Source organism: Nematocida minor, assembly GCF_024244105.1.
Source record: "Nematocida minor strain JUm1510 chromosome Unknown 7764, whole genome shotgun sequence".
Taxonomy (NCBI): Eukaryota; Fungi; Microsporidia; genus Nematocida; species Nematocida minor.
This window is the reverse complement of record NW_026250390.1, coordinates 36,394-48,699: the sequence shown is the minus strand read 5'-3', so window position 1 is coordinate 48,699 and position 12,306 is coordinate 36,394. Positions and strand designations below refer to the sequence as shown.

The window sequence follows — 12,306 nt, the reverse complement described above, 5'->3', positions numbered from 1 at the left end:
TTATCCTTGGCTTCTTTTTGCTTTGTAGGTTTGTTTTAGAAGATGCTCATCCTTGAAAAGAAATGGAAAAGCTGAATTCATCTGCAGTGCACTGCATCTGTTTTATATAAGCATGGAAAACTTTTTTATTCTTTTTGTTTACTATGCTACTGTTTATTATTGTTCTCCAGAGAAAATAGAACGGAAAAATTGCTTGCTAGAACTTTGTTTGAATAACTAGCTAAAGTAATAGATTTTTTATTCTTTGCATGAGATCTCCAATATTCGATAAAAGAGCTCAATTAGCATCTTCACGAGGCTGTATTAGACCAAAAACATGGTCTAAATCCGTTATGTTACATTTTTACTTATTTTCTGCCTTCTTGGTGTTTATAATGCTCATTCCGCAAGCTTTGTTCATGCTATAGAGCGAGCTCCAATCTTCTACAAGAACTGGGTCGCTGTTTTTCACTCCAAAGTCTATGTCAACAGTCTCCATTGCTCGCGTAATCAGCTTTTTCTGCATTTCTAGCTTAGAGTAGATGTCTTTGAATCTCGCAGTGCCCTGTATCTGTTTGACATACTTGAGAAAGAACACCAAAGTGTACATCCGTATCACCGAGCTGTCTAAGTATGGCATCTCCATCATCTGCTCTTTGATGTATCTTTTGTACACTAGCTCCAGCTCCTCTGGAATTTCTACACCAATAGATTCTATTATAGCAACATATTCTCTGTATATGTCTTTGCTATATCCTTGGCTCATGCAACTCTGTAAATTTTTCAATTTTTAACCAAAAATCTTTCTTTAGCAGTTAAGCACTAGCTGCACTAGTCAGTCAGTTGTACAATAAAGAGCATATAATCAGAGAGCACATGGTGCTTCTTATAGATATAAGCAATCTAAGGAAAAGATAATGAATGAGTATAGTTGAGTAAAAGTTGTTGTATATGAGGATTTATTGTACTTCTTAATTCTCATCTTACTTTCTGAGTTGTTTAGCTTCTAGAGCTCAACACAATAAAACTTGTTCTATTTTTCAACTGTCACATAGACCAAAATAAAAACTGGCGAATGCTTGCATACTATTGCAGTTCTAAACTTACAATAATAGATAAGTTTGTCTTACTTGGAAATTAGTGGCAGCGATTGCTGTTTGATTTTCTACCTAGGATTTTCTCTTCACACTGTCAGATTATTAATAGTAAATAAAATACAATTAACTAAATCACTTGTAATCAATACAATCCAACCAACAAACATTAAGAAGGATAACCCAAGAATTGTATAGAGTACAAAAGTCTTTCTAGTATAGGTTTTTTTGACTTTTGTTTTTATATTATGTAGTTTTGCATGTTCTTCTATTTTTTCTATTATATACTCTCTTTGATATGAATGTAAAACAAGATATATGCGACTTAGAGAATTTTGATCGTTATTTAACTTCTGGCCTTTTTCATTTCTTCTCTTAATTGATAATCGATTAAAATTATTTTCAGCCTTCTGTTTAGTATTTTTAAGCTGTTTTTTTGCTGTTTCATACTCTTCTGTTTTAGAAAAAGAGCTTTTATTACACTTAATATAGTCTTGTGCTTCTTTCAGTACAACATCACCTGCTTTCTTAATCTCTCTATCCAAATCATTCATTTTACCATCTATAATTAGATTTTCATTTTTTTGATACTTGATAAAGCCTTCTAAACTGTCATCTATTTCTAGCACGTCTGATCCATCAGTATTTATATCTGCTATTGAGATGTTATTGTTTGTCATGTACCACAGTGTTCCTAGTATCTTATAAAACGCATCTCTTTCTGCAGTAATTTCATTATTATATGTTCCAATAGATGCAATCAGCTTTACTTCTTCTTCTATAAAATTATCTTTAATCCCTCTTTCCATGTCCCTGCACAGCTTTAATCCGTGCTCCATAAGACATGCATTGTCTCTTCTTCTAATGTATAGCTGTTTTAAAGTGTATAAATTACCTGAATAATTTTCTTTAATCGCCTGAAGCTTTTCTGTAGTGTTAAAAAGTTTCTTATATAAAATATAATCTGTAAGTCCATCTAAATAATCAGAATAATTCTTCAGCATTTGATCTAAATTGGGATTATCTGTACTTCCTTTAAGCGTTATTGTATGCTCATGAGTAGAATCTGGTTTGAAAAAACTCGAAATTGTAGATTCACTATGTTCTTCTACTTCGTCTATATAGTTATCTTCATTAATCTTATATCGTGGTGCGGTAGCTGACATATTTTGTATCCCTTCATTCACTATTTTTGATATATAAAGCTTAACTTCCTCCTCGGTATCTAAAGACGTATTTCTTAGTTCTTCCTCCTCGTTATCTAAAGATATACTTCTTAGTTCTTCCTCCTCGTTATCTAAAGACGTATTTCTTAGTTCTTCTATAAGCTTGTTACTATCATACTCACAATTTGTATATATTAGTGGATTTAAATAAATGAGTTTCTTGAATATATTCAGAGCATACTGTGCACTTTCTTTGTTACTAGTATTTCCTTCTACGATTATAGAGTTATCAAAAATGCTCTCTAGAATGTTACTGTCTGTTAAATTTTCATCGCTATTATTCTTCCGAGTTTCTATAAACTGTTGTACCATTTTATCTAAGTTTATTTTTATATTTAGTTCCACTTCGTTATTCATTATAGCTCCCGTAAAAACAGTAAATTTATAGAATTAATAAATTTTATTGATCAATTAGTAGCAGTTACAACTATTCAATCACTAACGAACTAAATTAATTGGTGTTTATTATTGGGCTACAGTTTTATGTAGTCTCTCCCAAGATGTTCTAGCCTAAGAATAATAAGTACATGAATACAAGCAAATACTAACTATTGGTTAGTCTTAGGAGTAAATGTCTTAGCTTCTAGAACATAAAAAGTTATGTTGTTCACAGATATAAAGAAGTATAAAGTAAGAGAGGCCAGAATAAATATTGTAACAACGCCTTGGCAGAACCTTTTAACTACGAATAAGTCAACATTTCTATTTCCTAAATAAAATGCTAGGAAAAAAAATAAATGCATGATCAAATAAAGAAAGCCAAACCAAAATAGCGAGCACATAACAAAAATAGTGGACTCTTCAAAAAATAGTTTAACAAAACTTATCAGAAAAAGATATCCCAGCCAGAATAAAAACCCAACTAGCGTTCCATGCCTTTTTAGAAAAGTATTTGGGTTAGCTGCACCAACAGGTTTATATTTTCGCGTTATATAAGCCCATATAACTATCAGAAAACAAATTAAACCTATCCATTCAATGTTTAAATATTTAGGATTGTCTATAAATATGGATCTGAAATCATAGACTTCCTGAGCTTTCTCAATGTCTATATAAGGATATAGATAAAGCTCTGCGGCAGAGACAAAAGATCCTAGGCTTAAATAGCACAGCAAAATATGCTGTCCCAAATATGGACAACTAGCTAGATCGTTTTCAGATGCATGGTGTACATATCGAATGCCTCTTCTATTCTGTCTCATTGCTTGCGTTTGATTCATATTCTGGCCACTTGGGTCATTATTAGAGCTGTCTATATTTATGTAAAAATCGTCATTACACTTTTCTCTGTTTTTTGGGCCTTCAGAATCGGCAACTTCAGATGCTTTTGTGCATTTAGGATCTTCTTCTGTGCCATCCAATGCTATCTGGTCATCTGGCTCTTCAGACTTAATGCGTCTATTGTTATATTCTTCTAGTGGCTGATGGGGCAGTAGTTTTTTATCTGTTTCTTCTGTGTCCCAGCTTTTGTCTACTCCACAAGACAAGTCCAAACAACTGGTAAGATCCTGTGTAATATAGCTATTTTTCTTATCTTTTGCGAATTTATTTACTGCCATTCTGTTACTAAAAAATTATCCTACTTTATACTTTATTGTCATGCCAGATAAGATTAAATTTTGATACATCTGACAGATGAAAGACGTGGTATATCATTAAAAAGTTTATTTGTATGAAAGACATGGAAATTCTCAGACATTTGCCAACTCTTTGTTCTATAAGTCTATTGGTGTTCTAGCTCTATGGCTCATCAAAGTTTATTCCCCTGGCTATCGGAGTAGGAACACCAACGTGTCTTATATAGTTAATGCATGCATCTATTCCTCTCAGCTCTTCTGGAGAGCAGCTGGAAATATCTCTTTCCTCTATATTGCCCTCTTGTATGTTTTTTTCTCTTTGCTTTTTGAAAAGAGGACTTGTCATTAAGTTGTTCATAATTGCTGCAGTATCTGGCAAGTCGTTGTTGCATACAACTTCATCATCTGCATAGACATGCAGCACATGATCGTATACCCTGCCGTCGTATTCATCTATATCTTCAGAGCTCTGATAGCCTTCAGAACTGTAGACAGCTTCTTGTTCAATGTCTTGCTGGGCTTCATCACTGATCTCGCACTCAGCTTCTGCATTAATATTATTCTCGGCATTTTGGGCAGCTTCTACATTAATTTCATCATCAATCTCATATTCAGCTTTCTGTTCAGTCTCCTGCTGAGCTTCTTGAGTGTCTTCTTGGGTATAATTAGAAGCGTATTCTTCTTCTTCTCCATCTTCTCTTTCGTCTCCGCTTATTTCGTTTTCTTCATTTACCCTTAGAAATTCTTCTACTTTTTTAGACTGAAGAAACCGCTCTACCAGCTCAGAAAAAACCTCTGACTCAGAAGGCTCGTAGCTCTGTATCTTTTCTAGCTCAGCCAACTTGAATGAAAAGATGTCTCTAACCTGTTTTAGCAGGGCATTGTAGAAGACAAGGTTTTTCTTTGTTTTTGTGCTACATTTGTCCGTACTAAGCAATGTGTCCAAAACTGTTCTGTACAGCGATGTGTACGCCTCCTCCAACGATCTTTGAAAAGAGAGCCAATAGCTCATGCAGATTGTCGGCTCTAGGCCCTCTGCTACAAGATATTCTATCACTTCATCATGCAAATCACTTTTTCCATCTAAGACATCTTCTTCTGACGTATGGAAAATCATTTCAGCCAGCTCTAATTCGCTTGAAATCTTGTACTTCTCTTGCTTAAGATAGAAAAGGAGGAGAATCGGGGCATAGGAGACATTTCTCATATGCGCAGCCTTTTGCAGGATGTTCTCAACTTTTTTAACAAAGAGCTCAGCATCTTCAAGTATTTTTATGCTCTTTCCGCTGAGATTAAGGGCTTTTTCTTTTGCTTTTTCACTGCACGCTGCCAATTTTTGCGGGGTCTCAGGGCCAGACTCACCTCCAGCTGTGGTGGCTGGCTTGTCTCTCACAGGAATCAAGACGAGGGCAACTTCTTCCTTGGGCTCTTCAGTGTATACACTTTGGTTTGTGCTGCACATCTTCACTATAGCGCTCAGTTTCTTAAAGGGATACCTGATCGCTGCTTTTGCGCTCCTGTGCATGCCTTTTGTTCTGTTTTTAATTGATCCAAAATACTTCTTAAACTTGTGGGAAACGGAAGTGTCTTTTTCTCCTACAGTGTGTGCTAAATTGCTGTTCATTTTATGATGAAGAGATTCTAAGTTCTATTTATAGATTGAACAGCATTACCATAAACACTCCATGGTTACCTTCTTAAGCACAACAAACAAAGGAGGACACTTTCAGAGCGTACAGGCCTAATTTTGAAAAAAGGTCCCATCCATTGCCATCTAGCAAAGTCATCATGAAACATCTCATAAACACGCCTATACATTCTAGTTTCTTGCAGCAATTATCTGTCTAAACTAAGATAAATGGCTATATAAACTGCTCTTGTTTGTATATACTGTTTAACATGATGTAGCGTATTAGAACTCTCATTTCTTCAAAGATTATCAGCTAAAGTAGCAGTCTCTTATCTTTAATATTCTCTGCTGTGCAGTGCTATAATGTGTAAGGAATAAATAAATTTTATGTTCTTTTTTTCGAAAAGGCTATTTAAAACAAATTCTACATGTTTAGAATGTAGAGAAAGATTTTGCTGGCAACTAAAATAAAATCCAAGATAAAATTACTAATTTCACTAGATATACAGTCTCTTGGCTATATTTATCAATAAAAACTGTTTGTTTATGTGATAGTTTCAATGAAAAACAGATAATGCAGTAAACACACTACAATGCACATCCATCACTGGAAGCTAGCTTAAAACCCTATATGGCATGCATGTAGATTGATTATGTGTGATTTAACGATAAAAAGCTTTACTGTAACTAACTAAATATTTATTCTATAATGTCTATTTTTACTTTTTTGTTTGTGCTCTTTTCTTTGGAGTCTTCTTCTTCAAACGGCTCCTCTTTCGTGTCTGAGGGTATTTCTTCAACCAAGTCATCAATTTCGTACTTTCCTTCTATAATAGTGCCTTTTCTCGGGTGTATTATTAAATCTACAATAGACAGTATCTTGGTTACTTCATCAGACACGCTTGGCACAGAGATAGCTTGTGCTAGTACAACTATGTAATTAGAGAGCACGGTGTGTATATCCTCTGTGTTGAACGGTATAATTACGCTATACAGGATCTCCCATGCAAGATCTACAAGCTCCGTGTACTTTTCGCTCTCAAATCTGTCTAGCAGATCGATGACCACATGCTCAGATGTATTTTTATACACGCTGCTGTTCATTAAGACAATTAAAAATTGAAATTCAATAAAATTTTAAAATTCGCACAAACCACTGAATCCAACATATTATTTTTATAGAACAGAAAATAAACACACAGCACACTAGATGCTATTCTATTCCATCATTCACTCAGAGTAGATTATGTCATATGCATCCTGATTACATTTTTATACAGAACTCAATCGGATAATCATTTACTTTGATGGCAAACAGATGCACCTTGCCAGAGTTCTTCTTTTTTCTCACCTCTAAAAGAAGCTCAGTAACTGCGTCTGGAGAGTCTATTGTGATTTCAGAAGCAGAAGAGCCTACTTCCAGATCTAGCACGGAAATATCCACCGAGTGCTCAGATGACAGCTTTATTATTGAATTGTTTTTTGGTGTTTTTTCTGTATGATCAGGTTCTTCTGTGCTATCTTTTGCTCTTTCTTCTTCAGAGCTTTGCAGAAGAGGGTTCAAAATCACAATATGGTACGATATAGCTAGCAGTCTGCACAGAGTCAGCTTTACAAAGTATTTTTCATCCACCCTTTTCAGACCAATAGAATACATAAAATCTGCGGGGAGAGAGAGTGAAGACGGCCTCGAGTAGTGCACCTGCTCAAAGTCCACAGAAATGCGCACGGGCTGGCTCCAATCAGGTATTTTCAGAAGCTTTAGTTTGTATGAAGAGTTTTTAAACACCATTCGCACTCCATTTATGCTCACAATTGACTTGGAGTGTGCTTCGTGCGACAGCGATTTGTCCGGGATAACGGTCACAATAAGATAGTTCCCTTGTATCTTCTCAATTACCTGGACAGGAGGAACTACCTTGTATATTTCTGTCTTCAGAATGACTTCTTCTGCGTTGTTAATTACATTTGAAAGACAATATGTCTCAGAGCAGTCTGAGGTCTTTGAAAACTCCAGGTAGTCGAACTGAATGCACTCCGCATCGCAGGGAATGTAGTAGGCTCTGTTTCCACTGATGTATTCAGACGATCTGCGCTCCTGTCCCTCAGCAATCTGCGCGCTTTCTCTCGATAGGCCACTTGCTGCAGATTTTTCAGCGTCTTTATTGGTCTCATTTATTTTTGCATTAGCGCAGTGTGCATCATTTATGTTGTCTAGATAAGACTTCAAGGGCCCAGAGCTGTACGTAGATATTTTTACGCCATCAAAAACCCCCTCAACCCACACGGTTTCGCCGTTGTAGAGAAATGTTCTTTTTTCAGAGACGTGCGCACTGCCAAATGCCGGAGTGTCCTGCAAGGCATTTTCTTCTGCTCCAGAAATGTACATGAAAACAAACAAACAAACCCACTAGTTTAATTAACTGAAGAGATTATAAATAAATTTTTCAGAAAAATTTTAATATGTTACATATAGTAGATACACAGCCACATACAGAGTCACATACAAAAATGGAAAACGACGAGATAAATAAACAGTCAGAAATAAGCGCAATCCCTCGCCCATACGTAGAGAGAACAGAGCTTGAGAGGGATCCAAATGGCGCAGATGATTTGTACAAACAAACATTGGAGGCATCTGATCTCATATACGGAAAAAAGCCACCCGTCAACAACTTTACCTTCAAAGACATAACATACAAAGGCATCATAAAGAAAGTCACACACTCTTTCAAAAGCGGACAGATGACAGCAATACTTGGCCCGTCTGGCGCAGGAAAGACGACGTATCTGAAGGTAATATCTGGAAGAAAGCAGAAAACAACGGGAGAAATCATTTTGAATGGACAGGAGATAAGCCAGAAGGAGCTGCGAAAGAAAATAGCCTATGTCCACCAGGAGGACCACCTGTATCCTTCGCTGACTGCAAAAGAGATGCTTGTGTACACCATACGGCTAAAATCACCGGAAGAGAAAAACCCAGAAGAGCTTGCGGATAAGCTGCTCGCAGAGGTGGGCATGGCGCATGTCAAAGACACTTTGATTGGAGACCCGCTGGAGGGATCTGCAGGCCTGTCTGGGGGAGAGAGAAAAAGACTATCAGTCGCGCAAGAGCTGGTTTCTCTCCCGGACACACTCTTTTTGGATGAGCCAACTAGCGGACTTGATTCATACACTTCAGAATCACTGATTATTCATCTTAAAAATCTTGCCAGTTTAGGTATGCTAGTGACAATGACCATCCACCAGCCCTCTTCCGACATATTCCACATGTTTGACAACATCATTCTGATGAAAAACGGGTACATAGCGTATGCAGGCTCTCCAACTGATCTATTACTCTATTTGGAAAAGATAGGAATACCCTGTCCCAAGTACACAAACCCAGCTGACCACCTGTTCAGAATCCTAGATAAAATGCCAAAATCAGCATATCCCCCGATAAGGCTCAGCGGAGCAGAAGACACAGAAGCATTTGACACAAATAGACCAAAAACAACGCTGTCCTCATTTCTGTACGAAATTAAAGTATTAACATCTAGGACTATTCTGTGCAGCGTTAGAAATAGAAAGTATCTCTATGCTAAGTGCGGTCATGCTCTGTTCGTGGCAATTATCACAGGGCTATTCTTATACAACATACCAGCTAAAGAGGCATACCAAATAGAGACAAATGTCATAGGATGCTACAGGACCATAACAATGGCTACCTTTGGGTCTTTCTCGTACGGAGCCATTTCAATTCTCTTCTCGGACAGGAAGATTTTTCTGAAAGAGTATGGATCCAACTACTACACGTTCCTTCCATATTTCATTTCTAAATTGGTGGTTGACTTCTCCATTACCGCAATGCATCCGCTGGTGGGCACTCCAATCATATTCTACCTCTCTGGAATAGGAAGCATCAGCCATATATTCGGGTGTCTTCTCCTGGGAGCCACAGCGCATGCGCTCGGTGTGCTAGTTTCTTCGTTTGTAGAAACATCAGAAATTGCGCTGGCTTTGTTCCCAGCTCTTGCATACTTCATAAACATGCTGACAGGAACAGACGTGGAGCCAGACTCAATACTTTCAGGGCTGAAATATCTGCAGTATATATCACCCCCCAGACACGCGTACAACATCATGATAAAGCTGCACTACCAGGGAGACACAACCGTATCGCCAAGGCTAAAGGGATTGGTTGATGGATTTGTGTCTATTAGGACATCGATGATCACTCTGTTCATCACATACTTTGTGCTGATAACAATAGCCGGATATTCTCTCAAGCGCAAGGTGATGCAGCTGACAAAAGGATAATTAAAATAAAGTACAACTAGAATAAAACCCACACATTCCACAGATAGACTCATACAGCTTGTAGCCGTCAGTTAAGATAATAGAAATAAAGAAATAAAAATTTGCATATGGCGGTGGAGGAAGTAAAAAATGAAATATTTAGACACGAGCACCAGGAGAAGAAGAGAAAGAGAGTGAAAGTAAGAAAAGCAGAAGAACACCCTGCAGAGCTTGCAGAAGTCTGTGCCAGCCACAAGAGTGTGCCAATTTCAGAGTATGTTTTAAACAGTACGAACATAAACCACAAGATATACCGAGACATTCTAGTAAATAGAAGAAATGGAGAAAGAATATCTTCTTTAAATCCACTCAAATAGAATAAATAATACAAAGAGACAATAGATTTAAAGAGTTTTTCCGTGAAGGCAGCACAGCTATAGCTGCTTCCACACTGTTTTATTTCTCATCCTGCGATTCTAAAGTGCGCCAATGGACAAATAGTCCGAATAAATCAGACAGAAAGAGTCTGCGCCTGTTCTAAACAGAACTTAGCTAGGAGCCGTATATACTGCAGAAGTAGCAGTTAGCATGGCTATATAGAGTAATATGTCTATTTTAGTAGGAGATACATCTAAATGGTAGGCAAACATTCAGTTAGTAGATAGGAAATAGAAATTAGCTCTTTGTCTGCCTGCTTGAGAATTAGACAGTTATGCACATATAAATATTTTAGAATATTTTATTCCATGGAAGAGCAATTAGCAGAATCACTTAAAAACATATCGATTAAGAAAAAGAATGTGAGCATAGTGTTTATAGGGCACGTGGATGCAGGTAAGTCAACGACAGGCGGACAGATACTCTACCTCTCAGGGAAAATAGACAAAAGAACACTTGAAAAGTACGAAAAAGAGTCGAAGGAAAAGAACAGAGAAAGCTGGTATCTTTCCTGGGCACTTGACAGCAACCCAGAGGAAAGAGACAAGGGCAAGACAACAGAGCTAGGGCAGGCATACTTTGAGACAGAGAATTCAGTGGTTCAGATACTCGATGCCCCAGGACACAAGATGTACGTTCCCAATATGATACTCGGAGTGAACCAGGCAGACATAGCAGTGCTTGTCATCTCTGCGAGACAAAACGAGTTTGAAGCAGGATTTGAGAAGGGAGGACAGACAAGAGAGCACATATACCTAGCCAAGGCATCGGGGATATCGAAGATATGCGTGCTAATCAACAAGATGGATGACATCACAGTCAGCTGGTCCGAAGAGAGATACAACCAAATTATCAAATCAACTAAAAAACTGCTGCACACCCTCTTTGGAAAGAATGAAGTAGTCTACATGCCCATCAGTGGATTCCTCGGATACAACATAAAAGAAAATAACCTAAGCGAAGTGGCTCCGTGGTACAAAGGAGTGTCATTCTTCGAATACTTGAACAAAATAAATATAGTCCGAGAGAACAGTGCGCTAATGTACGCGTCAGTGACTGATGCGTCAAAAGAGATGGGAGGATACTTTATAACTGTGAGAGTGGAAAGAGGAACTTTGGAAAAGTCTCAGGTTAAACTCTTCCCAGGATCTAGGAAAGTGTCTGTGATCTCCATCACGAGGGATGACGAGGAAATAGACAAAGTATTCTCAGGAGAAACCGCCAGAATAAAGCTGAAAGAAAGCGATGAAATATTTCCCGGAGATGTGCTCTCTGCGCTGGACTACTCTGACACAAAAGACTCAAACTACTTCATGGGCTCGCTGAGCATACTGGATGCAAAGTCGCTGATCACAAAGGGATACTCTGCGGTTATGCACATGGGCGCCAGAGAGGTGCCTGTTACAATAGGGGACCTATACAAAAAAAGCGACGAAAAAATATTAAAGGTTAAGTTTGCAAAAACAGGAGACAAGCTCATGGGAGAGATCTTTGTGAACTCTCCTATTCCGCTGGAGGTGCACACCGAAAACAGAAGAACCGGCATTTTTACGCTGCGAGACGAAACAAGAACCGTTGGATTTGGAAAAGTCCTAAAAATAAAAGAAAGAAAGTAGTAAATTTTTCAATAGACGAAATACAGCAATGCCATCCCACGAACAAGAGAAGAACGATGCAAGAGTAGAAGAAGAGCAGAAGAGCAAAATAGACCAAAAGAAGGACATACTGTCGCTCCAGGAAAGAGTGAAGCTGCTGGAAGACCAGATAAAACAAAAGAGCGAAGAGCTTTCGAAAGTTTCAGAGCTGGTGGAGAAGCTGAAAATCATAAACACGCTCCTACACAAAGAAGTGTGCAGAGAGTACAAAACACTGGGCATCCCCGTGGAAGCAGAATAAAGATGTATTTTGGGCAATCAGCTACTCTCTATCTTATTCCTAGCTAGGGCATTTACTATCTTTTATCTTTTTCTTTATCATCTTTAGATTTTTATGCACATTCAATCTCGCAGTCTGCAGCAGAGATATTGCTGCATACTTTGCATTATAACCATCTTTATCTATTCTCCCTCCTTTCTTGCAAC

The 12,306-nt window shown here is 37.8% G+C and overlaps 10 protein-coding genes across 10 annotated transcripts; 4 read left to right on the top strand and 6 right to left on the bottom strand.

Annotated features, from left to right (window-relative positions):
* Positions 1-343: 343 nt before the first annotated feature.
* NEMIN01_1372 (uncharacterized protein) lies at positions 344-745 on the bottom strand (the record flags this gene model as incomplete). The annotated part of the gene is made up of 1 exon (XM_051477314.1): positions 344-745. One exon carries the CDS (start codon positions 743-745, stop codon positions 344-346), a length of 402 nt encoding a protein of 133 aa, XP_051333274.1.
* Positions 746-1,162: 417 nt separating this feature from the next.
* Positions 1,163-2,656, bottom strand: NEMIN01_1371 (uncharacterized protein; the record flags this gene model as incomplete). The annotated part of the gene is made up of 1 exon (XM_051477313.1): positions 1,163-2,656. One exon carries the CDS (start codon positions 2,654-2,656, stop codon positions 1,163-1,165), a length of 1,494 nt encoding a protein of 497 aa, XP_051333273.1.
* A 191-nt stretch (positions 2,657-2,847) lies between these two features.
* On the bottom strand, positions 2,848-3,858 carry NEMIN01_1370 (uncharacterized protein; the record flags this gene model as incomplete). The annotated part of the gene is made up of 1 exon (XM_051477312.1): positions 2,848-3,858. One exon carries the CDS (start codon positions 3,856-3,858, stop codon positions 2,848-2,850), a length of 1,011 nt encoding a protein of 336 aa, XP_051333272.1.
* A 181-nt stretch (positions 3,859-4,039) lies between these two features.
* Positions 4,040-5,500, bottom strand: NEMIN01_1369 (uncharacterized protein; the record flags this gene model as incomplete). Its single annotated transcript, XM_051477311.1, has 1 exon — positions 4,040-5,500. The coding sequence occupies one exon, from the start codon at positions 5,498-5,500 to the stop codon at positions 4,040-4,042; it is 1,461 nt and encodes a 486-aa protein (XP_051333271.1).
* Positions 5,501-6,205: 705 nt separating this feature from the next.
* NEMIN01_1368 (uncharacterized protein) lies at positions 6,206-6,610 on the bottom strand (the record flags this gene model as incomplete). Its single annotated transcript, XM_051477310.1, has 1 exon — positions 6,206-6,610. One exon carries the CDS (start codon positions 6,608-6,610, stop codon positions 6,206-6,208), a length of 405 nt encoding a protein of 134 aa, XP_051333270.1.
* Positions 6,611-6,770: 160 nt separating this feature from the next.
* Positions 6,771-7,895, bottom strand: NEMIN01_1367 (uncharacterized protein; the record flags this gene model as incomplete). Its single annotated transcript, XM_051477309.1, has 1 exon — positions 6,771-7,895. The coding sequence occupies one exon, from the start codon at positions 7,893-7,895 to the stop codon at positions 6,771-6,773; it is 1,125 nt and encodes a 374-aa protein (XP_051333269.1).
* A 74-nt stretch (positions 7,896-7,969) lies between these two features.
* On the top strand, positions 7,970-9,808 carry NEMIN01_1366 (uncharacterized protein; the record flags this gene model as incomplete). The annotated part of the gene is made up of 1 exon (XM_051477308.1): positions 7,970-9,808. The coding sequence occupies one exon, from the start codon at positions 7,970-7,972 to the stop codon at positions 9,806-9,808; it is 1,839 nt and encodes a 612-aa protein (XP_051333268.1).
* Positions 9,809-9,915: 107 nt separating this feature from the next.
* On the top strand, positions 9,916-10,164 carry NEMIN01_1335 (uncharacterized protein; the record flags this gene model as incomplete). Its single annotated transcript, XM_051477277.1, has 1 exon — positions 9,916-10,164. The coding sequence occupies one exon, from the start codon at positions 9,916-9,918 to the stop codon at positions 10,162-10,164; it is 249 nt and encodes an 82-aa protein (XP_051333237.1).
* Positions 10,165-10,533: 369 nt separating this feature from the next.
* On the top strand, positions 10,534-11,841 carry NEMIN01_1365 (peptide chain release factor subunit 3; the record flags this gene model as incomplete). The annotated part of the gene is made up of 1 exon (XM_051477307.1): positions 10,534-11,841. The coding sequence occupies one exon, from the start codon at positions 10,534-10,536 to the stop codon at positions 11,839-11,841; it is 1,308 nt and encodes a 435-aa protein (XP_051333267.1).
* A 28-nt stretch (positions 11,842-11,869) lies between these two features.
* On the top strand, positions 11,870-12,121 carry NEMIN01_1334 (uncharacterized protein; the record flags this gene model as incomplete). Its single annotated transcript, XM_051477276.1, has 1 exon — positions 11,870-12,121. One exon carries the CDS (start codon positions 11,870-11,872, stop codon positions 12,119-12,121), a length of 252 nt encoding a protein of 83 aa, XP_051333236.1.
* Between the last annotated feature and the right edge of the window lie 185 nt (positions 12,122-12,306).